Raw genomic sequence first — 23,089 nt, 5'->3', positions numbered from 1 at the left:
TTTTCCTTTCTGGTGCCTGACAGAGTGCCTGTCAACTACTCGATTGCACAATGTAGCACTACAAGCACTGGAGCACTTTTGCAGTCACTCAGTGCACTGGGTTTCAGCTGCAACTAGCAATTCACAATAGATTTTGTCATTGCTTCGGTGATCAATTGCAGAAATACTACAAAACACAAGAAATAATTTTTGATCTATTAGCTGATATAAGAAGGCAGGGGACTGATTTAATTCAGTTTTGCCTGACATCTTTTCTAAACACGAGGAAGAAATTTTCCAATCTACCACTCCACTACTTACAGAATTTGAGGAACAGCAAGCAATTTGCAAAACACAGTTTACAACAAGAAAAAGCAAGAATAATAGAATCATTTAAGTTAGAAAAGATCTCTAAGATAATTGAGTCAAACAATTAGCCCAGCACTGTTAGGATCACCACTAAACCATGTCCCTAAGTGTCACACTTACATGACTTTTAAACACTTCCAGGCACGGTGACTCAACCACTTCTTGGGCAGCCTGTTCCAATGCTTGACTAGCCTTTCAGTGATGGAGCTTTTCCTAATACCCAACCTAAACCTCCCTTGCCACAACTTGAGGCTGTTTCCTCTCATCCTATCACTTGATAAGTGGAAAAAGAAACTGACACCCATGTCACTACAACCTCCTCTCAGGTGTTTGTAGAATGACAAGGTCTCCCTTCAGTTTTCTCTTGTCCAAACCACCCCAGTTCCCTCAGCTACCTAAGGCAGACAGATGCCAACCACACAAATACCTTTGATAGCAAGTGGATTGCTTGAGTTTTAAAGCATTCTGGCATCCAGCACACAAACTGCTTCATTATTGCCCAGCAGCAGACAGACAAGATCCTACATTAATGAATGCATTAGGCAGCTGAAGCAACACACACAGGACAGAACTTTCCAAGGTCTGAGGCCTGACCACAGCCAAGCTTAGACTGCCTATTCTACAGCTGGCCTTCAGGAAGCTTAGACCAACAAATGTCACAGGCAAGGGGAGCCAACAAGGAAGCTTTTATTATGCTACAGCATCAAAAGACACTCTTTCACTTACCCAAGAGCACATTACAATGTGCACCCAACATAACAATGGAAACTGAACATAGCTTCTTCTTAATAAAGGAGTACCTTGGAGAAGGGAGAAAAATTGTAGGAAAGTACTCCTCTAGGCTACAGCTTTTCAGTCAGGCCATAAGAAAGCAGGAGAGGAATTCAGAAGAACACCAGCCTGAGTGTTTGGCTCTCAGAAGTTCTGAAAGAATAAACTCATCTATGACCATGAAAACTAGTTTTCTACTAATTGAAGTCATAAGTTCACCCACACAACAGCCACACTCTTCTTCAGACTGTTACCCCAATATCGAGCCAGAAGCAAAATGCTCTGCAGGTGGCTTGCACAGCTGACTGGTTTCTGAAAATACAGAGGCAAATTATCAGTCTCTTCTGCAGGCTCTCCTTGTGTTCAGACTTCATTCTAAAATCTGTAGGATTTTTATGCTGGAGCTCTCTCAGACTCTGAGAGGTTTGACTGACCTCGGAAACAGGCTGCAGTACTAGAGAGATGAAGCAGAAACCGTGCTTCGCTTCCTTAGAAAGCAATAATAAAAAGATGCACACACAGAAGCTGCAAAGTTTAAAGCAGTGCCAACCACCCAGTTCAATAAACCTAGTCCCTTCCCAGCTGAACAACAAACAAGACCAATTATGATAAATAAAAAAGACAGATGTTTATATCGTAAACATCTCAGTAGTTCAAATAAATTGAAGAGAGGAGTAACAATTTTTTCATCGACATGAATGAAATGTGACCAAAAACCCTTAAACTCCTTTTTTTATTCTTAAGCAATCAGGACAAAATAACTTAATGAATAACTGGAACAGCCAAGAGAGCAAAAACATAGAACTATCATTTTCTTAGACGCCAGCTGTGATTTAAGTGATCTCCTTTGGTAGTTATTTCCCATGTAAAACATTCTTCTTTTAGTCATAGCCTATTCAGAAGAGATGTTCCATTCACTTTGTCACTACTCTCAATATACTCTGTAAGAAACCCTGTGACCCCAAATAAGCAGAAGAGACCAATGAATGAAAAGGCCTTCAGCAAAATGAAGGGGAGGGGGAGAAGAGAAGATGCTTTCAGATTAAGTTTAAATGCCTCAGTATAACAGTCCTGAACAAAACAAGCTATGATTCCAACAGTTTGCTGCATACAAAACAGCAATTTAAGCTGTTTGGCTCAAAAAAATCCACACAGTCCCCCACAAAAAAACCCTACAGTATTAGTTTAATGAGAACTTACTTCATGAAAATTCATACTAGGATTACAAAACTCCTAGTGCAAATATATGCACCAGTGTAGAATATAACACTGTCCATTACACTATCGACCAAAGAGAGTAGAAAAACTGCTAACAATACTTTAGGCATTACAGACTGATGAAGACTATACATCTGAGGTTTCAGAATTGACATCTATTCAGTCAGCTTTTTTTCCTTGAGGGGGTAACTGGGGAAAGACTTGCTGCAGACAGAAGCTGGAGCAACATGGCCTTCTGAAACCTATCCAAAATTAAATCAACGTAACATTCTTCTGCTTGAGCTCCTGAAATTTCACTTTGATTTGCTACTCAACAGACACCCTAACCAAATTAATTCCATGGGTGCAAAGCATCTTATCTATGGCGAAACACCCACTGAAAGTCAGAAACTGGTCAACATGTGAACACAACGTCACAAAAGAAATCATTCTTCACAAATGTCAAGGAAGAATCCACAGAGGAGCTTCTCAACTTGATAATATGAATGCCATATCCTATTTTATCAAGTTACTTATGTCTGTAACTCAGGAAAAAAAGAGTACTGTTTGAAGTTGACCACAGATTAGGGTCCAGGTACTCCTGCTTACTTTCTCCAATCAGCTTTAATTCAAAGCAATTATATGTATCCATTTCTTCTCTTAGGTTACAAAATTACTTACAGAAAGCAGAAACAACTCCAGCCAAAAACAGAAGGGAGAAGGGTGCTCTCATGATTTCTCAGGGAAGCTTTTATGAATTCCCTTAACTCTTCTCTGTAATCATCTTTCAATATATATTGACAGTATAGCTGTTACTTATTTTCATTCGGTTTGTTTTAATCTGGACAATGTAAAAACAACACCAAAATCAAAAATAAAACACACAGGTTTTTTTCAGTAAGATCTGATCAAGATACAGGCACAGGCAATAGCAGAATAGAAATTAAGCACTGTGAAGTGACCCCATCAATCTGTTTTCTTATCTTTACATGAATGGAAGGTTTAGAAGACCTGTCACAAGGACAACCCACTCCCACTTGATTCATTTTTGATCAGAAGTCTACTAAAGATTTTTCTTCTCCATAGGTGCCCAGTACATCCCCTGAAGTTTCATGATGATTTATGTATGCAGAGCTTTTCTCGAAGAGAAATGTTGATTCTGGTACTAAACTTTCACAAGACCCATCTAAGTAGATGCCTACATAGTGCAAAAAGCTGCAAGTGGTAATTTGTAATAAACTGAAATATAAACTACATAGCTAGAGACACTACAGTGTACTGAGTGACAATACTCAGTGAGCCTCCCTGCAACCCTCCAGTCTCTGCCAAGGACATCTGTAAAGGCAAGAAGATTAGCAGCTTTTGAAGGACTACCTACTCAAGGCTGTGTTTACAAAGAGGGAGACAAAGATGTGAGCTTCAGTGATTTCTTAGTGCTTTGTGCCTACAAATATTGACTTCTTTTAACTTTCCATCACCTCCTCAAGTGAGTATTTTTCAAAACTTCTGGACAACAAACACAATCACTCTGGGCAATGAAGGAAGTAAGTAAGAGACTGAAGACATTTTCCATAAGAATATGTGTGCCAACTAGCCATACATGCTTGTAAACCCTTACACCTATTTCTCACAGCACACTCCAAAGACCTACAAGAAGTGGCAGTTATGAATTAATCTCATTGTGAATCTTAGGTGAATATTGGAACACAAGTGCTTGGAAAAATGGTGCTCTACTACTAAAAAAGCAAATATCACTGTTGTCAACAGTATGCTTTGAATCAAGGAATAAAAAACTTTGCCAACTACCAGATACCTAAATTTGTCTAGCAAATACACAATTCAGAAAGGTACAATATCTACACAAGCTGAAAAGATGGCTGGTACCTACCTACAGAAATATGACGTAGAATTCATCTTTAGAAAAGGTTCAGAATCGAGTCTTGCTCTCAGCCCTGGATTGCTGCTGCCTGACCTTCTTGGTTTACTGTTTTGCTCTGCCCCCAAAAGCAGCACATTTAGAGCATACTGTAGTCAAGGTAATAATCATGGCTTTAATTCAACTGTCCATGCAATGTTCCTGCTCACTGAACCATTCTGCACCCAACAGGGATCCAGTAAACCAAGAACAGATCATTGCCCTTGTAAGCTGCTGTGTAAGACCACAAACCATCAGAACAATGCCTGTATATGACTGCATTATGAATTATACACTACAGGACTACAAAGCAGCAACAGGTGACTTCCAAAAAGCCATTTATGGCTCTGACCAAAACAGCAGCACAGTGGATACAACTGACCATAGCCATGCAATTTTCCTTGCCATGACACTCTGCTCCACATACTGATCTACTTGTGGCATCCTACTTCACATGTGAAGAAAAACAAGATGTACAGCAAAACCAATTATTTTTCTGTTAGAAGTTGTTAGTATTGATTTGACAGGCTTAATGATTTGGCAGAAATACAACTTAAGATTCCAAGGCCATATATCATACCTAATACTCACCTAAAAAAAAGGTCCTAGTCACCAATGCAAACTTTCTCAGGATCTTAAAGTAATTATTAATGACAATCTCAAGGGCACAGCCACTCTCCCTGTCACAGAGTTTGGATAAGATGCATCTGATGACAGCTGCTTGCTTTTTCCCCCACCTCACCTCATCAGTTTTCTCTCTGGTTCAGTGAATGAAGACAGACAATTAACATGGATTATTTCAAAGAACTATGAAGCAGGTCATTCTGATAACTGAAGAGCTGGGAACAAGCTGGAACAGCTGGAAACAGCAGCCTCCTAACCCAGATCTGTCTGATCAAACTGTTTGGTCACAGCAATTACAACAATAAAGCTGAAGGCAGTAGGACTTCTTTTGCCTTCTCTTTTTTAAGTATCTGCAAGAAATGTCCAGCTTTTAGAATCATTTCCATATTATTATGGCTATTAGAAAAACACAATGGGAAATACCAAATTTTAGACAGTTTGCAAACTCAACAAAGAGCATTACAAGCACAAAACATCCTAGACACATGGGTTGCTGGGCTACCCATGTAGCACATCCAGTACCTTTTGGGTTTTCTTTTTTTACATTGTGGGAGCAGCTACACTCTGACAAAACTCAAAGGAGTTGCTCTCTCTCAGGTACACAGCCACTTGGTACAACTCAAACTCTGGGGAGCAACATCATTTATGAGCCTGTGCACATTCACAAATACAAGCAACCTTCTCCTGAGAACTTCACAAGGAAGTAGAGTTGCTACAAACATTCAAACACAGGACAATTTTTTATACCATTTCAGTTCTTATTACTGACATCCTCTTTTTAAGAACTATAGGATAACCCACTTACATTGGCAACTTTGAATTAATCTGGACAGTTTAAAATAAAAGTGAGAAGTCTAAGCTTTTGAATAACAGGTTCAGAAGAAAAGAACTAACTATTGAAAAAGTTATAAAAGTTTTATTACCACTTTTCATAATGGATATTACCCATTCTAGTATTTATTTATCTAGAGACAAATCCGTCAAGCAAGACAAGTTTGAAATTTTTTTTAAAGAAAATCACTGGAAGTTTTCATTAGTCAATCTCATTTTGGCTGATGAGATTAAATCAGCTGTAACTAAGGCTCTTTTATGAATGTATAGGCAGAACAGAAGGTAGCCAGTATTGCTCACCAGGCCAAATGCACCAGAGGCACAGCCAGCTGGGCCAGTCAGGCACTGTGAAATGGGATTTCCTGAGAGCCACTCTTCCACTGAGGTGTCTGTACTACAGCTTTTGTCAGGATAGAAGCAATTACACTTTTTCATCTATTACCCAAGCCTTTACTAAAACCAGCAAATATCAATGTATATTGACCACTTCTGCTGTACACCAAGTTCAAACTTTTCCATTGTCCTGGTTTTATCTGGGATAGAGTTAATTTCTTCCCAGTAGCTGGTACAGAGCTCTGTTTTGGATTCAGTACTGGAACAATGTTGATAACACACTGATGTTTTGTTTGTTGCTAAGTTGTGCTTATCCTAAGTCAAGGACTGTGTCTCACGCTCTGCCAGTGAGGAAGCACACAAAAAGCTGAGAGGGAGTATAGCTGGGACAGGTGATCCAAACTGGCCAAAAGGATTCCACACTATAAAAACCTAATGCACAGAACATAAACTGAGGGAGTTACCCAGAAGGGGCTGATCAGTGTGTGGGGAAAGGGTCTGGCATTAATCAGTGGGTGGTGAGCAATTGTGTTGTGCATCACTCAGGCTTTTCTTTATATTATCATTATAATTTTTACTATTATAATTATATTTTACTTTGCTTGAATTACCAAATTTTTCTTATCTCGACCTACAAGTTTTACTTTTGATTTTTCTTCCCATTTCACTGGGGCCAGGGGTGAAGGGGTGGAAAACAAGAAGCTGTGTAGTGCTTAGTTACTACCTGGGGTTAAACCACAGCATCTATGAGGAAAATGCTCCATAATTTGAATCAATTTTTGATTTGGGGCAAAAAGCAACAACATAAATTTTACTGGTATATGTGCTCAAGTAGTGAGGCAAAAGGAAGGTAATATCACAGAATATTATGACTTAAAAGGGTCATCGAGTCCAACTCTTAAAGTGAATGGCTCAGACAGGGACTGAATTCACAACCTTGGCCTTATTAGCACCATTCTCCAACCAACTGAGCTACTCTCATACAATATATTGCAGTCCACATAACATGAGGAAAAAGGAACGAAAGCATGGGATGGAAGATCACTAATATGGAATAGCAGGAATCTCTCAGTCCATTCCTGAAACAAAGTGTGTGCACCGAACTTATTCTTCAACTGCTACTATCTTTATCCTCAAGAAACCATCTCCCCGTTTCCTGAGAGTTGGCAGAGGGAGCCCATTTCTCCATTTGGGATCCCACTTTGAGATCAAACCTCTCCCATCTCAATTCTTCAGTTAATAAATTAATCTTATTCTGTCATCTTAAAACACTTAGAGACCTACTGTCCTATCAGCGACTTGAACAACAACTATAACCCCTCGGTTTGGGAGACTTAAAACTGCTGGAAATTATATAGAGTGTGCTATAAATTATTATGGTCCAGCTGCACCTCCTGTGTAGTACGCTAAAGAGTGAGTAATGCGACAGAGATCCTAGGCGACAAAGCTGGATGTCCCACAGCTTTCGGTTTTGTGCTAGAAACTTAACACAAGTCAATTCAAGCACAAAGCATAGTCCTTGAAGTTTTCACCACTTAGAACTAAATAAGTAAACTATCTACACCGTCAACAAGTAGGAAAAAGTAGGAAATGCTTTGTAACACTTGGCAATTTCCACGACGATTTGAAAGGCGTTTCCACCACCACCAACTTCCACTTTGTTCTCCAAGCGGTTTAATGAGTACCACTGTGATCGTTCAGACAGCGATATGCCCTGGTACAGGAAGCAAATTCCAGCTTGAAGTCCATGTAGCTCGTAGTCGTAAAAGGGTCTTTATCATCTTACTGTCACGTCCAAAGCCTCTATCCTGCCCTAAGAGTAGCTGCTTGCTAGCGAAAGAGCTCGTCAGGGTCGGAATTCGTGCAAGACCCTGCTGCCCCGAGCCCCGCTCCTGCACAAGAGCCCACGGCCGCCCGTGACCCGGCCGGCAGACCCGCATCCATCCCCCTGGCCCCAGGCTCTGCCGGGCACGGCCTCACCGGCCCCGCCGCCGGCTCCTTTACCTGGTGAAGAACTCGGCGAAGCTGCTGCCGGCGCCGGCGATGCCCACCCGGTGCCGGGCCCTCTCCGCGGGCTCCTGCGGCGGCGGGGCCGGCTCGGCGGGCGCGGTGCCTCCGTGGGGCAGGTGCTCCGGGGCGCTGCGGCGGCGGCTCACCTCGTACGTGTTGCGGGAGTTCAGGTTCACGTCCGTGAAGCCGAGGGACGCCGGGGGCAGGGCAGCGGGCTCTGCCCGGTCCCAGCAGGTCCGCGCGGCGGGGGCGGCGAGCGCCCGGCTGCCGGCGTCGCCCCCCGGGCTGCGGGGCGGCGAGGGACTCTCGGCCGCCGCCCCCCCGCGCCGCTCCGCCTCGCTCCGCAGCCGGCAGCTCCTCAGCGGCTCTTCCAAGGCGGTTCCCAAGGGGACGCCTCCCGCCGGGCAGGAGAGGAAGCCCCCGTTCTGCAGTTTCGCTTCCTCCTCCTCCGGCCCCGGCTCATCCCGTCTTGCCCGAGGGGGTGGCGGCGGCGGCTCCTGCGGCGGCAGCAGGAAGCCGACGTCCCCGTTGGTCATCCTCCCGCAGGGGCCCACGGCGCAGGCGGCTCCGTTCGCGGGCTTCTCCGGGCAGCGCTTCCCACTCGCCGCCGCGGCGGGGCCGAGCGCCGCCAGGTACCGCTGCAGCAGCCGCTCCTGCCCCGGCCCGCCGCTCCGCCGGCTCGAGCCCCGGCTCCCATCCCGCTCCCCGTCCTCCTCCTCCTCCGCCGCCTCTTCCTCCGCCGCCTCCTGCCGGCCCGCGGGAAACACGGCTGCGCCGCCCGGAGCTCCGGCATCGTCCGGCCCCACCATTTGCCGCCGCGGAGCCCCGGGGGCGCGGCGGGGGCCGGGGCGCGCGCGCCTTCCTCCGCACCGGCGGCGCCGCGAGCGCTGGCAGCCGGCGCCGCTCCGCGCGTCGGGCAGCGGCCTCGGCGGGGGGCGGGCGGGCCCGGCACACGCAGGCGCGCGGCGCCGGCGGCGGCCCTTCCCCCCGGAAAGTCACCATAGAGAGGCCGGGCAGGAAGCGCCCGCCCGCTCGCCCTCCCGGCAGGACCGCACCCGGAACCATAGAGATGCCACCCAGACGGGCCCTCGCCCGCCAGGGGCGCTGTGGAGGCCGCGCCGCGCCCCCGGTACCGTGTTCCGCCTAGGGGCTGGCAGCATGGACCGCGTTCCGCCGATGTGCCGCGGCTGCGGAAAGCCCAGCCCGGCCGCCTCATCCCTCCGTCCCTGCCCCAGAGCCGCCCGGGCTGGGATTGAGCGAACTGTCCCGGCTGCACACGCACTGCACACAGGCAGGCTCCGAGCGGCGCGGCGGAGGGCCCGGGGAGCCCCGGCACCGCTGCCCCCGCGGCGGCCGAGCTGTGGCACGAGGGACGGGCAGGGCAGCATCGCTTTTTGGAGGAGACGGGACCTACCTGAGCTCTGGGGGAGACGGGACGGGGAGAAAAGGGAAATGACATCGGCACTTCGAAATCCTGGGGTGAATCCTCTCCTGAGCAAGGGATGGGATGTCACAACTCCTCCGGTTAATGCTGGAGAGGCGGATGGAGGGCATTTATAGGTCCCGTCAGCTCTGTTTCCCGCCACATTTCTCAGAGAAAAACCAAATTATTACAGTCCCTTCGGCCCGGCGGGAGAGCAAGGCCACAAGTCAAAGAAGAGGTAAAGAGGCTTCAAGTGCCCAATAAATATTTCCAGGATTGCCTATCCTTCGAATATGACATCTGAACTGCTTGTGAGAACACTTTGTATGCTACTTTGGTCAAAAGAAACCATTAACAAAGATGAACTAATTAAGCTTTTTTGTTAGCTAAAGCTTTCTAATTAAGGTTTTGCTGTAACTAAGATGGTAGGCTTTTTGTTCTCCGCCGTGATTTGGGTCATCTCAGACACATGGAGACTGATCACTCTGCCTGCTGAGTGAACATACATCCTAGGTGGTACAGAGGCTCTCCTGCTTTTACCAGTGAGAAATTCAGGTTTAAGGAAACACTCAGATCCAGAGAGTGTCTGTGATCATTCTCAACAGAGTGTTCATTGTTTACCTGGGATGCTCTATGGCAGTGTCACCCTTGAACAGACCCTCAGTGATTTCATTAACGCAGCAGCAGCAAAGCATTCCTAGATGTTAAACAAGCTGAGTGAAATGGAGACTGGCCTGAGGGTGTGACACAGGGCTGGGTTGTGCTGCACCAATTTCAGTCAGTGCAGCAGGGCAGCTGGTAATTGTGCCAGGGCTTCCAAAGGATAGCATATTGTGTTGCACAAAATAAGACCATTTGGTTCATTGGATTTGCATTGATTTCCACCTCCAGGACTGCTGTGGTTTAATCCCAGACAGCAGCTAAGGCCCACACACCCATTCACTCAATCTCCCCGTGGGATGGGGGGGTGTAAAAATAAGGAAATCCACAGGTTGAGATAAAGACAGACAGTTTAACAGGTAAAGCAAAAGCTGTGCACACAAGCAAAACAAAGCAGGGAATTAATTCAGCAGTTCCCATCATCAGGCAAATGTTCAGCCAGTTCAGCTCAGTCTGATTTGAATGAGTAAGGATGGATGAGCAGGTAGTTTGCAAAATGTTGTGAGCAATTCACAGAGAAGAAGTGGGACTAAATAGCAGATTATGAATGAGAAACTGTAATTTATAATTTGTTCCCTAAGACTGAGGAAAAACAGTAGTCTGTAAAAAAACCCGAACAACAAACTGTGTAACTAATAAGCCAATGCCCACCACTAACTTCTCATTATCAAAAGGACAACATAACAAGGATTCAAATATTAGTCTAACTCTTGTGCAATCAATGCTGCTAACTGAAATACCCACTGTAACAGGTACACCATAACCAATACACAGCTGATGGTTTCTCAGAGCTGTTTCATTACTTCTGTAATTAAAACATGGAATGGCTTCCTCAAATCAATGTATAGGAAGAGCTGTTCCCTAGGGCTCCCAAAACCTCAGATGTTCTTCTATTTACAATATAGTTGTGATCTCTGGCAGTTTACTCCCAAGGCTTTCACTCCTTTGGAAAGAACATCTTGCAGCCCACTAATAGCAGTTTGCATGTTTAATACAAAGCCCTCTGGACAAGATCTCATTGCAGAGTGTAACTAACAATTCATTTAGTTGTTTGGCAGACTCCTGCACACTGAAAGCTTCTCCTTGGCACACTCCCAGTCCTGCTGCAGTCCTAGAATTAAATTACACTGCCTGTGGATCAAACACTCTGTATACCTGTATTAAGGCAGTTCAGTCTGTATTACTTTGCTTGAGTATGTTTATGCTTGTGGTGGTTCAAACAGTGCCAAAAACACTGCTATAGGCTAAGCTGTAGCTGTCATTGCTCTGTTAGGCACCAGGAACCTTTCCAGATTATTAACAGTCACTGGAAGACTCTCTCTCCTTCCATGTAACCTCCGTGTTTCCCACTACCAGACAGGGCAAATTAGATTATATACCTATATATAGACTTCTGTTTCCTTCTGGCTATCACCATCAAAATACAGAAAAGCCAAAGACTCCAATGTATCCAAATGTTCCTGGTTTAAATATCATTAAATCCATATGGACAGAGAGTTACCTAGAAATTGCCCTTATCTGAAACCAGGTTAAAATAGAAACAAAAAGAAATATTTATTACCACATCCAAAACAGATTTGTTATAACACAGATTCTTAACAGTGTAGAAGATACTAATGAAAGAAATTTAAAATCCACTTCTGTTATGATCCAAAACTCTTTTGCTTTTCCCTTTCTATCCAGTTAACCAATTAGACACTTACTTACCTGATCCACAGTCTCTGTCCATGTCTGCCAGAAACCTCATGATGTGTTCACAGACTTCAAGTTTTCTCTTCCTTTTTGTACAAATTCACCCCTTGAGATGCACAAAAATGGGCAGAGAACAGACACAGATGAAGCAGAAGAAAAGGAACAAATAAGTGTCAACAGGCAACACAGGACCTCATGTTCCTCAGCCTGAGATTGTCACTTGCTCAGGCAGTAGCTCTGTGTGGTTAGGGGAGGCATCTTTTTGGGATGAAGTGAAAAGGGGGTCACTGAATGAGGAGATGATCTGAGCCCATTTGCCCTGTCCCTGAGAACATTTTGGCCAGTTGTTCTCAACCTACCTCTTTTGGGTTTCTATAAGGGGCTTAGAGGACCAAGAACAATTATTCTCTCACATATTTCATCCACTAATTTTGAATCACATATATTCAGTCTCAACTGGTTTTGAAGGTTTTAAAAACTTTCTGGTTTTTAGGCAGGATAGCAGCATGGTAGCCTACAGCAGTACCCATTTTTTGTGAGAGTTCATTGAACTGCAGAGATTTTACTTTGCACTTTTCCTACCAACATATATGGTCACGTGCAATGACAGTGTTTACTTTTCTAACATCAATATATTGTTGATAAACATTTGTTAATTCTCCCCTATGGTGATTACAACAAATTCCTGTCTTGGTCTTGTGCTGTTTGCTTACTGTGTTATTAATACAGATAAAATCACTTCTATGGCTGATAAAGCAAAACCAGGAAGAAAAGTAATACATGGGAATTATTATTTTAATTTTTTTTTGCCAAGTCATATTTGATTTTTATTCTGTAATAAAATTTTAAATAATGTTGTAATACACATTGGGAGCTATGAGAAGAGGAGTCTGTCTTTTCATTCTCCAAAAACTTCCTCTTCATAAGGTAAGTTCACATTAAATATTTAGGAATAATCTAGTTGATCTAATTTTAATTTTCCCTGAACCTACAGATGCTATGTATGAATATACAGCATGACTCTAAAATGTTGCCAAGACTGAGCATCGGGACCTGGGTGCTTTTGAATTCTGTTTGATAAATTTAGTGGCAAGAGAAGTGGTCTAAGAAAAAAAGTCCACTAAGATGAAACTTGAAAGGGTCTTTCCTCCTGAATTCAAGGGAAGTTGAAAGGGGCTTGGGACTATTTGCAGATGAAAACTTTTAATTGGATTTTATTATAAATTATTTTCTTGAGATATGACCAGCATAGAAGTTTTCAAACCTTTCATAGAAAGTTGAAGAAATTATTACAGAATGTACAAGAGCAAATGAGTGAACAGTTTTCAGTGACAATATTAGTATGAATTGGTCTTATGGATGAAAAATTACCTAATTTTTTTTTGCCATGCTTTTTTGACATTACTGTCCTAGCAATTTTGTTGGTTTCACAGCACATGAAGCTGGAAGATACAGATACAGGAATAAATAGCTGGAAGCAAGAGCTGCCTACCTCAGTTTACAAAGCACTGCTTGTGAATGTTGAACCAGGTCCGAAATAATAGCAAAAAGGAGTTTATCCTTAAAAGAACAAGTCTCCCTTATCTTGGGCAAACAGAATAAGAGGGAGTGGTTGGAAAGTTGGAAAGGGTAAGGTTCAATTTACTGAAGTGTGTTTAAGCTGCACTTAACTGGCAGACAATCCCTCAGGAAATGCTGCAGCCAGGCACAGCCAGTAGGAGTAGGGCTAATCACAGGCAGTGCAAAAGGGGAGAAACTTTTAAAGTGTATTATTTATTAAGGACATTTGTTAATTATATTTGCTGAGAAATGTTTGTCTATTTGTACAAACCAATATGCCACATTTGGTATCATGGATGGACAGGAATGAGGGAAATGAGAAAAAAAAAAGGCGTATATTTACTACACAGAAATATCACCTTCTAATTATGCAGTGTTGCATCCTACACATAGCCTGAGCTATTTTCCAGACAGCACTGAGGGTCTGTGTTGCTGAATTATTCCATAAAGTTTTTCATGTAATTCTTATCAGTGAAGAATCCCAATCCAAAACTGCTGTTAATGGAGCTATTAGATGATGGCTGTGGCTGAACAGTGTGACAGTGGAACACTTCTCATTTTTCAGTTCCAAGGGCATTATGTACATTATACTTATTTCATCCTGACTCAGTCTTAAGAACCAATCATACACACTGCCTCCATTTCTCTGTGTAAGTGTTTCCATAGATGGAGCATCAAGGAAGAACTGAAAGAGACCTGTTCCCAGTCTAAACAGGGCTGTCTCCAGGAAAGCACCTATCATGCAGTCAAGCTATAGCCAGTGCACCTGATATTTGGCATGTTCTACCACAGGAAAGATGCATATACTGCAAACAAGGGCTTTTGTTTATCTGGTTTTTATTCAAAGACAAATTTGCTCGGCCCTTGCTGGAGAAGGAACAGGGAGCACTAGGTGGCAAGGTGTGTGAGGTGTTGGAACTTCTGGGGCAAAGATTGTAACCAAGGACTCCTTCAGGATGGGTTTGTTTCTGACCAGGGATAATTACCAAGTAGTTATTTTTATCATTGTCTTTACTGTGAGCATTTTCTGTGGCCTTTATCATCATGAAGCCTGGGGAAACCCAGATTAATTTGCATATTAAGAACAAGAACTTGAATCTGAATCAATTTCCAAAGTGGTAAGTGTAGGCTGTGGAACCTTATCTGTTGTGCCTGTAAGTCTGTAAGTATCCTTGAGCATCAATGCCCAGTTACTTTACATGCTGTGGTCCAGCCACCAGCTTGCAGTAAGTGGGTAAATTAGGCTTGCCAGTATGGGCTCATACCCTAACTTAGGTAAGAGAAAATTTGTGCTGTCAAGTGAGTGAGAGGAATCCAAAGATTGCTCTAAAATGTCTGTTGGATAGATTCTAGGGATGTGAAATCTTCAGAGAAAGAAGAGTGAATATAGGGCTGTGACCCTTCAAAGGGATGTTATCTGCCTCCTGGCATCACTTCTGCCTTGCTTATTTTCTCTGTACTGAACCACTGCTAATGCTCAAACACAGGCTTTCCAAGCACCAAGCCTTACTGGGGCAGTGGCAGGATCTTGCCTTCAGGAAGCAATTGTGCTCCACACTCATGCAGTGTGACTGTGCAGTCCAAGCTGTTCTGGCACGGGCTGAGTGCACCCTTGTAACAAGATGAGAGACTGAAATGCTCCTTATGAAACACTGGAATTCAGCCTATCAAATATCACATCTCCCAGGTGCTAGAAAGCTTGCCAGCTTGCCCATAGGCTCTGTTTCACTAAATCTCTGAAATAAATGAACACAAAACAAAACACAGTGTTATGGCTGTCTGAAATTCTGACCACATACCAAAAATTGACACCACTTCCCAAAGTTTGTTATAATAATCCTCCTCCATTTGGACAAGATCTCAAAATTGAATTAACTAATTAATTAACCACTTTGGTATTACATTCATTTGACAAAGCAGAAATGCTGACACTGGATCAATGTGGCTGCAGCCTCCAGTCACTGCCTGTATGAGCACACACAGCATCAGTGACATTGGCACTAACCCTGCACCCAGCTCCCAGGCACAGAGCAGACCCTGCCATTCCCACCAGCCAGCTGTGGCACCACAGCACAGGTCATGGCAAAGGCAGTGCCCTTCCAGGCACTGGAGGCTTGGGTTGAATTATCAAATCCTGTTTGAGCACTGAATTTTAACCTGCCTCAGTTGTCCAGCCAGCATGTCAGTGAGCTAGACTGAGGAATGAGCTCCAAATGCAGTCATAGTAAACTGTTAAAGGCTCAATTTCTGAATCAGGGCTCCTTTTAATCATATGTGCTATAAAACATGTGAGCACTTAGTCTAGAATGAGGTAATTTTATAAGGGAGAAAAGGAGAAAGAAAGAAAGGGGAAGGAGAAGGAAACTGATTTTGGTTTCTTATATAAATTTCTTCTTGGAGGAAGAGAGATTTTAAATGCAGTGATTGCATTTAAAATACATACAGTGTCAAGCCACTATATACATATTGTAATATGTCTTACATATATGGAACAAGCTCACAAATTTTCTGAAGTCACAAGAGGTTGATTTACCCATTCCATCAGTATTTTTCAGTTATTTTGCCCAGAGCTTTCCTTTCTATCTCAAGTAAGATAAATTCAAGAAATAGTTAAAAATCAAAGCTTACAGCATTTGCAACTCACCTCACACACTTATTTTCACACAGTGTTGTGTTTTCCCCTGTGTTTTTCTTTCCTTCCTCTCCCATAAACTTACACTTCACTCCTTCCAACCCAACACAGGAATAAAAGCAGGGCAATGCTTCTATTTCTGTCTTTGCCACTGACTCACTGTACAGTTTCTTAAGCATTTACATTTTCCACTTGGATCCTCTGGTATCTAAGAAAATGAATGTGTCTGTTGATGTTTTCTTCATGGTAAGAGCACTCACAATGTCTCTGTGCAGATTCTATTGCATTTAGTAAGGCTTGAGTCCACACTACAACCTTCCTATCAGTGAGGATATTAGTAAGGGTTCTGACTTCAGCCTAGATGCCTACTTTAATTACAACAATCAGAAATGTATCTTTTGAGATTGGTCAGTCAGATTTTACTTCAAAAGCCACAAAATTTCACAGATATGCACACAAAACAGCATCAGCATATACACTCTCCTTTATAATGCATGCTAAAAAGGAGCCAGAGATATTCACAGAGCATAATGTGATCCTGGGAACAGGAGATACACAGAGTTATTTTAATATGGAGAATGCTGGCTACCTTGTGCTACAGAGCCCTGCAGCACTACTGTCTGCTGAATATGCAAAAGCATTGCTCTTTCCTTTTCAGTGCTGTATTGCCTTAGGTCCAGCTACTGTCCCACTTACAATCCTTCACAAATATATTCTGTCCTTTGGGGTCATTTTATTGATTGCTACATAAAAGTAAATGTATCAAGCCAAATTAGCAAGTGTAGATAAATCTTACAAACTAAGCTTTAGTCCTTACTATTGGAATGAACATCAGAGACCTACTCGGTTTGCAGATGTTGGCAAAAGTCACGTATGTGGAACTACAGATGGTTCCAAATAAGACAAAAGTGGAGTTGGCTCTTATATGCCAGCCTGTGTTATTTTTACAGCTCCTACTGCTTTAACAGAGTATATATTTAATTAGAGAAGATTCTCCAGCAGTTGTTTGAATTATGAGTTAGTCTTACGGATAAATGCATTAATAAGAAATGTATTCCAATTTTCAGTATCATAGGAGGAACAACACAGTGGGCTGCTAAATGAAGACTGTGATGTCCAAGGCACAAAGAAAAACAGGACCAAGTGTTAACAATCTGTTATGAAATGGTACAATCCAACTAGTTGAGCTTAAATATGCTGATTTTTTTTTACAGGATAAGCTGCCAGCTATGCTGTTCAAGGTTTATTTTAAAAATTTCCACTCTCTCTACTAATTATCAGAAATATCATAAGAATACAATGGAAATCAGATACTGCTTGAAAATTATTTGTATTGGAACTAGTGACTGGAGTAGTTTAAATTAAGAGGCAAAGAAATAAAAAAATACCTAATGTAAAAATAAATACCTGCTTCCCATGTCAATTAATTGCATTAATTTATATTTTCTATTCTTGTCCTAATCTCTTTTTTCTTATGACAGGATAACCATGCAAATTCTAAGAAAATGAAGGATTATACCCTATTTGCATGAGGATACTTTATTGAATGTAGGCTGTAAATATGTGCGGCAATTATATACATTTATATGACAACATGCATATTATTATAATAATAAATAGAAGAGTGTTTAAATACACCTTTGGCTGAAAAATAAAGAGGCAGGGTTTGGATGCTGTGAACAACTTATTGCCAAAATGCAGCAGATTCAAACTAGAGATCTTAGGTTTCTGTGCTTTTGGTTTCATTGCATAAAATTCCAAACCAAAAACTAAACAGCACAATACTATTTTGGTGAAAACAGATTCTGACAGCAGATCTGAGCGCATTTCCAGTGGATGTAAACCGACACGAAGTGGCACCCTGCTCTCTAACCAAGCTGAGATGTGATCGCGGTCTCCAAAAGGAGACGCTCGGAGAGCGCCGGGTCCTGCCTCGCCCCGGACACTTGGACAAGTACAGGCTGGGACTGGCGGAGGGCTCTTCCCAGGGCGATGCTGTGGGGAAGGCTCCCCCCGCGCGCTTGGGAAGAGCGCTCCATCCCTTCCCAGGCGGCCCCCGCTCGGTCCGGCAGCGCGGGGGCCTCGGGCACCGGCTCGGCCCGGAGCTGCTGCCGCCGCTCGGTCGCGGCGCTGCGGGCGGAACGCGCGGCTGCCCCGGCCCCGGCCCGGCCCCGCTCCGCCGCCGAGGGGCCGCCGCCGCCCGGAGCCCCCGCGGGGCCGCGGTGGGACAGCCCCTCCCTCGGGCCCCGGGAGCGGCGGCGGCGCGCCGGGAGGCGGGAGGCGAGGCCCCGGCAGCCGGCGGGTGAGTAGCCCGGGACGGCCCGGGCCGCCGCGGGGCGCACCGAGGGCGGCGGGCAGAGATGCCCCCGCGGGCGGCCGCTCGCACAGCCGCTGCCCGGGGGGGGTCCCGCCGCCGCCTCGGGCGCTGTCCCGCCGGCAGGAGCGGCCGGGGGGGCCGGGGCAGCGCCCCCGATGGGGAGCGCGGCGCCGGGGGGCGGCCCGTGGGTGCTGCGGGCACTCACCGGGTGCCTGCTGGGCGCCCTGGTGCTGAGCACGCTGCTGGGCAATGCGCTCGTGTGCCTCGCCATCCTGCGCTTCCGCCACCTCCGCAACAAGGTCACCAACTGGTTCGTGCTGTCACTGGCCATCTCGGACCTCTGCGTGGCCCTTTTGGTGATGCCCTGGAAGGCGGTCACTGAGGTGGCTGGAGGCTCCTGGCTCTTTGGCAGCCGCTTTTGTGACACCTGGGTGGCCTTCGACATCATGTGCTCCACCGCCTCCATCCTCCACCTCTGCATCATCAGCCTGGACCGGTACTGGGCCATCGCCAGCCCCTTTCGCTATGAGCGCAGGATGACACAGCGCCTCGCTTGTGCCATGATAGCCATGGCTTGGGCTCTCTCCATCCTCATCTCCTTCATCCCCGTGCAGCTGCACTGGCATAAAGCCGAGGACAGTAGAGATCCAGGCTCCTGGCTACCTGGGACACCCCGCTGTGATGTCAGGTTGAACCGCACTTATGCCATCACCTCCTCCCTTATCAGCTTCTACATCCCCGTGGCCATAATGATCATCACCTATACCAGGATCTACAGAATTGCCCAGGCCCAGATCCGCCGCATCTCCACCCTTGAGAGAGCAGGGGGGCAGTGGCCAGCTCCTGGCAAGGAGCCCACATCCTCTTTGCGGCGTTCCTTGCACAAGGAGACCAGGGTGCTGCAGACCCTTTCTATCATAATGGGAGTCTTTGTTTGCTGCTGGCTGCCCTTCTTCCTGCTGAACTGCCTGCTGCCTTTCTGCCAGCCCAGCCTCCAGGAGGACCCTGAAGGGCAGTCACTCTGTATCGGCCAAACCACCTTCAACGTCTTTGTGTGGTTTGGTTGGGCCAACTCTTCAGTGAATCCAGTCATCTATGCTTTCAATGCAGACTTCAGGAGAGCTTTCAGCAATCTCTTGGGCTGCCGGTGCTGCTGCTGTGGCACACCTGAATCCCCTGTGGAGAGGGTCAACTTCAGCAATGAGCTGGTTTCCTATCACCGTGACACCACCTGCCAGAAGGAAGGAGCTGTCCCATCGTCAGTGCCTCCTGCTGCCACCACTGCCTGGGTGCAGCCCGTGCCCCATGCCATAAACCTCCAGGGAGAGCACAGCAGTGAGGAGATGTCTATGGAGAAGAGGGTTGTGACTTCTCAGACTCCCCTTGGCAGCAGCCCCAGCAGTTGTCAAGTGCCAGCTATTCTGCAATTGGATTGCAAGGCAAAGCCATCCCTGTAAACTGCTGCCCCCTGTACAGGGCTTGGTCAGTGTGAGGGACCCTCTTGTCTCAGAGGGATGAGTGATCAATCACTTCTCACACACAGCCACCACACAGGGAGAGTTCTCCCTGTCTCCATGTAAGCTCCCCAGCACCAAATGTCCCATGTCAGAGGGATGGGAAAACACTGCTCTTACCACACAGGAAGCATATGGAGTCCATTCCAAAAGCACATAGCAGCCACATATTTACCTCTTCCCATGGCCACCTTCACCCCTTACTCTCACAGTCATTAGACATCTCCCATGCATTTGTTCACCCCCATTCTACAGTCAAATTTGAGATATATATTAAGAATAGTAGATAATTAGATCAAAGTTAAAAAAGCTCACAGTTCAGGCAGCCAATCCCTTCAGAAAGTAGAAATACAGTATGATCCACAAAATAAAGAGTGGCCAGGTCATCTCTGTCAACCCATTTCACTACTTGCAAATATGAAGATCAACACAAGGCAGAGCAAATGGGTATTGGATGGCTTGCAGGCAAGAGAATACTGGGAAAACTATGGTTGTTTCTATCTGCGTAGAAGGGTTCAGCAGACATTAAGGCAATACAGTGGCATCTCCTTGCCCTCTGTTTCTCTGTCCACTACCTAAAGGTTCTGCTGCTGACCATTTAATAGAGTGCTCCACTCACCACCATCCTTGTCCCATTTTTTCTGTCCCTCACCTATGATGGATTGCCTTTGATTTTCAGGAAGATGATGAAGATGCAACTGTCCAGAAAGAGACATAAAGAATGCTCACAATGCAAGAGCTTTCTTGGGCATTGTCTCACAGATGGTACAAATTACACTTTTCAGAACAGTGATCTGTGCTGAAAGGACAGCAGCAGAAAAGAGACTGTCCTCCCAGTGGTCCTGCTCCCTGTGATTTTAAACCAGGTGTAGTTCTTAAATCCCTGTATGCATTTTCCCCATCATTAATTCTTATGGGAAAATATGCTCATGCTACCCTGCTCTTTTCAGGAACATGTCCTTGGGGAATACTTGGGTGTGACTGCCATCTGTTCTTGGGCTACAGAGGCAGGACAAGAGGTAATGGGCTGTAAGGAAGACCAAGGCAAGAATTTGTAAAAACTTTCTAAGAATAAGGATAATTAAGCACTGGAGTAGATTGCCTAGGTAAATTGTGACTTCTCTCTCAGTAAAATGACTGTAAGCTTCTGTCAGATATGACAGTGACAATGTTGATCCTGTCTTGGGGCAGAGGCACAGAGTAATGGTCTCTTGAGATAATCTCTAGTCCTGCTTCACTATGACAATGTGTCTCCTTAAGAAGCATTGAGCTTCAGATGTGTTTGGCTGTGGGTTTTTTGCATGCGACTATCCTTAGATGTTTTATTGTAGGCAAAAAAGGTACAGATAAAACTTTGAGATGTCATTGGTATACTTCCTTTCTTTTAGTGATTATCCATGTTTCTGAGCATTTAACTATCATTCAGCATGCCTAGTGCCTCCTCTGGAGAGCAACCCTGAAATAAACCTGGTGTTGCCTTAAAAAAGATACAAGGTGGTTTTTTGTTTTGATTCCCATTGATTAGTTTCTAGGTGATCATATATGAACTGTACACGGATTCAGATGTTAAAGATTCTATTTCTATTTTCCTCAATACATTTCTTTCTTCTTACACAAACCAGAAATGCATAAGAATGTCAGAGTCTAACTCCTTAAAACAAACAAACAAGCAAACAAACAAACACATTTCTATCTTCAAGCTCTAAGAGACATCTCATTCCATGCTCTCCACACTAAACCCATCCAGGGGAGATACTGATAAACCTGACAAGGTACTACCCTGAGGTGTGACTTCCCAGCTGCCTGCCACCCTTCTGTTTCTGTTGCACGAGCTTCAGCTGGCTCAGTCCCTCAGAGAGGGAGCTGTCCCTGCCCTCACACCTTCCAGCCCATGGGCAGGCACTCCTCTGGCAGTCGAGGCCACACATGAAATTATTATGCACAGGAGATAATTTTTTTTTTAGTATGTGTACAGTCTCATTATTAGTGATAAAAGAAGTTAATGAATGGAAGAGAAAGATTTACCTTCTCCCAAGGTTTGTCCTGCTATGAGAGCTGTCTCACCCAGGAATTAGGTTGGATTTACTATTTAGAGTGATGATGAAAATGGTGAAGGACAGAGTGGGTAGCAGAAATTAAGCAATGGATATATTTGAATAATGTTTTAAGAACAATGAAAAATGCATGGTAGCTTCAATTTATGAAACTATGTTTGTTTTAAGAATGGAAAAAACTATTTGTGTCAGTGCTTGTGGTCATAGTTTAAACATGCTTCATTAATAGGTCAGATTGTACCTGAAAATAAGTGTACATTTTCCTGAAGAAAAACTCCTGGTCTTTAGTGCATCTTTTTAAAGTGACAACTTGGAATTGTTTTTTGTAAGTGATGTTGGAAATAATTGTTTGTAGCTAATTGCTAATGGTTATTACTGATGTGCAGATGATACACATGACAGTAGTTTACAGTAGTAAGGTCTGCTGCAATAAGTTCAGTGTAATGATCAAGACTGCAATAAATTTCAGAAATTGCATATTATAAACTCTTTATTCTCATTTTCAGTAGCATATTACCGAAGGTACTTCATATGAAACTACACCACATAGCTATTCAGACTACATCTGCTGTTGCTGATTTAATAACATATAAATATTGGCACTCTATGTAGTTTTATTTTCCTAGACTGGGAAGCATTCTACAGATCACCCACTTCTGTGAATAGCAAATAAGCAAGACTCATTTTTCCTAATAATTTTTTGCAATGATTAACTGTGATTTCTGACTGACATTTTTCTCATGACAGGGCAAGCTCCTGTTTTAGATTACACAAGATCCAATTAATATTGTTAGGTTCAAATGTGATAAGAAATATTAAAATTATTACAATAAACCAAGGTTTACTTCAGCAGAAATTAAGAGGCAAAATTATTTCCTATTTACACTATTGCAGCCACTCAAAAGAAGTATCTTCAAAGAAAAAACTTGGCAGGGCTTTGTTATCTATGTACCAAATTTCTTGGTTTGGCAGGGCAAAATAAAGGTATTTTTTTAGTAAATAAAAGAAAAGGTATTGTTTTTAGGGAGTTCTATGGCTATTCCTCAAACACACTCTCTATAACTCAGATCACCAAGTCCACATATCTACTCATGGATTCAGCACAGTGTGTGTGAGGTATTTCACTGACCAAAAGCAGTTCATTTCCCTGCCTAACAGTACCACATGTACAATACCATTAACATCACAGTGACCTAAAAACAGCTTCT

General features: G+C 44.3%; 2 protein-coding genes across 2 annotated transcripts in view; one reads left to right on the top strand and one right to left on the bottom strand.

Annotated features, from left to right (window-relative positions):
• TBC1D12 (TBC1 domain family member 12) overlaps positions 1–9,031 on the bottom strand; it is a 41,656-nt gene extending 32,625 nt beyond the window's left edge. The window contains 2 exon segments of the mRNA XM_071439123.1: positions 8,024–8,970; positions 8,972–9,031. Coding sequence (XP_071295224.1) covers positions 8,024–8,970; positions 8,972–9,031 — 1,007 coding nt within the window.
• Positions 9,032–17,726: 8,695 nt separating this feature from the next.
• LOC139595620 (D(1)-like dopamine receptor) lies at positions 17,727–22,358 on the top strand. The gene has a single exon (XM_071439117.1). It carries the CDS (start codon positions 18,469–18,471, stop codon positions 19,768–19,770), a length of 1,302 nt encoding a protein of 433 aa, XP_071295218.1. The 5' UTR covers positions 17,727–18,468; the 3' UTR covers positions 19,771–22,358.
• The last annotated feature ends 731 nt before the right edge of the window (positions 22,359–23,089 follow it).

Source organism: Agelaius tricolor, unplaced genomic scaffold, assembly GCF_023055355.1.
Source record: "Agelaius tricolor isolate 1412-34295 unplaced genomic scaffold, bAgeTri1.0.p SCAF_13, whole genome shotgun sequence".
NCBI classification, from domain to species: domain Eukaryota; kingdom Metazoa; phylum Chordata; class Aves; order Passeriformes; family Icteridae; genus Agelaius; species Agelaius tricolor.
The sequence above is the reverse complement of the archived record's forward strand: the minus strand, read 5'-3'. Positions and strand labels throughout refer to the sequence as shown.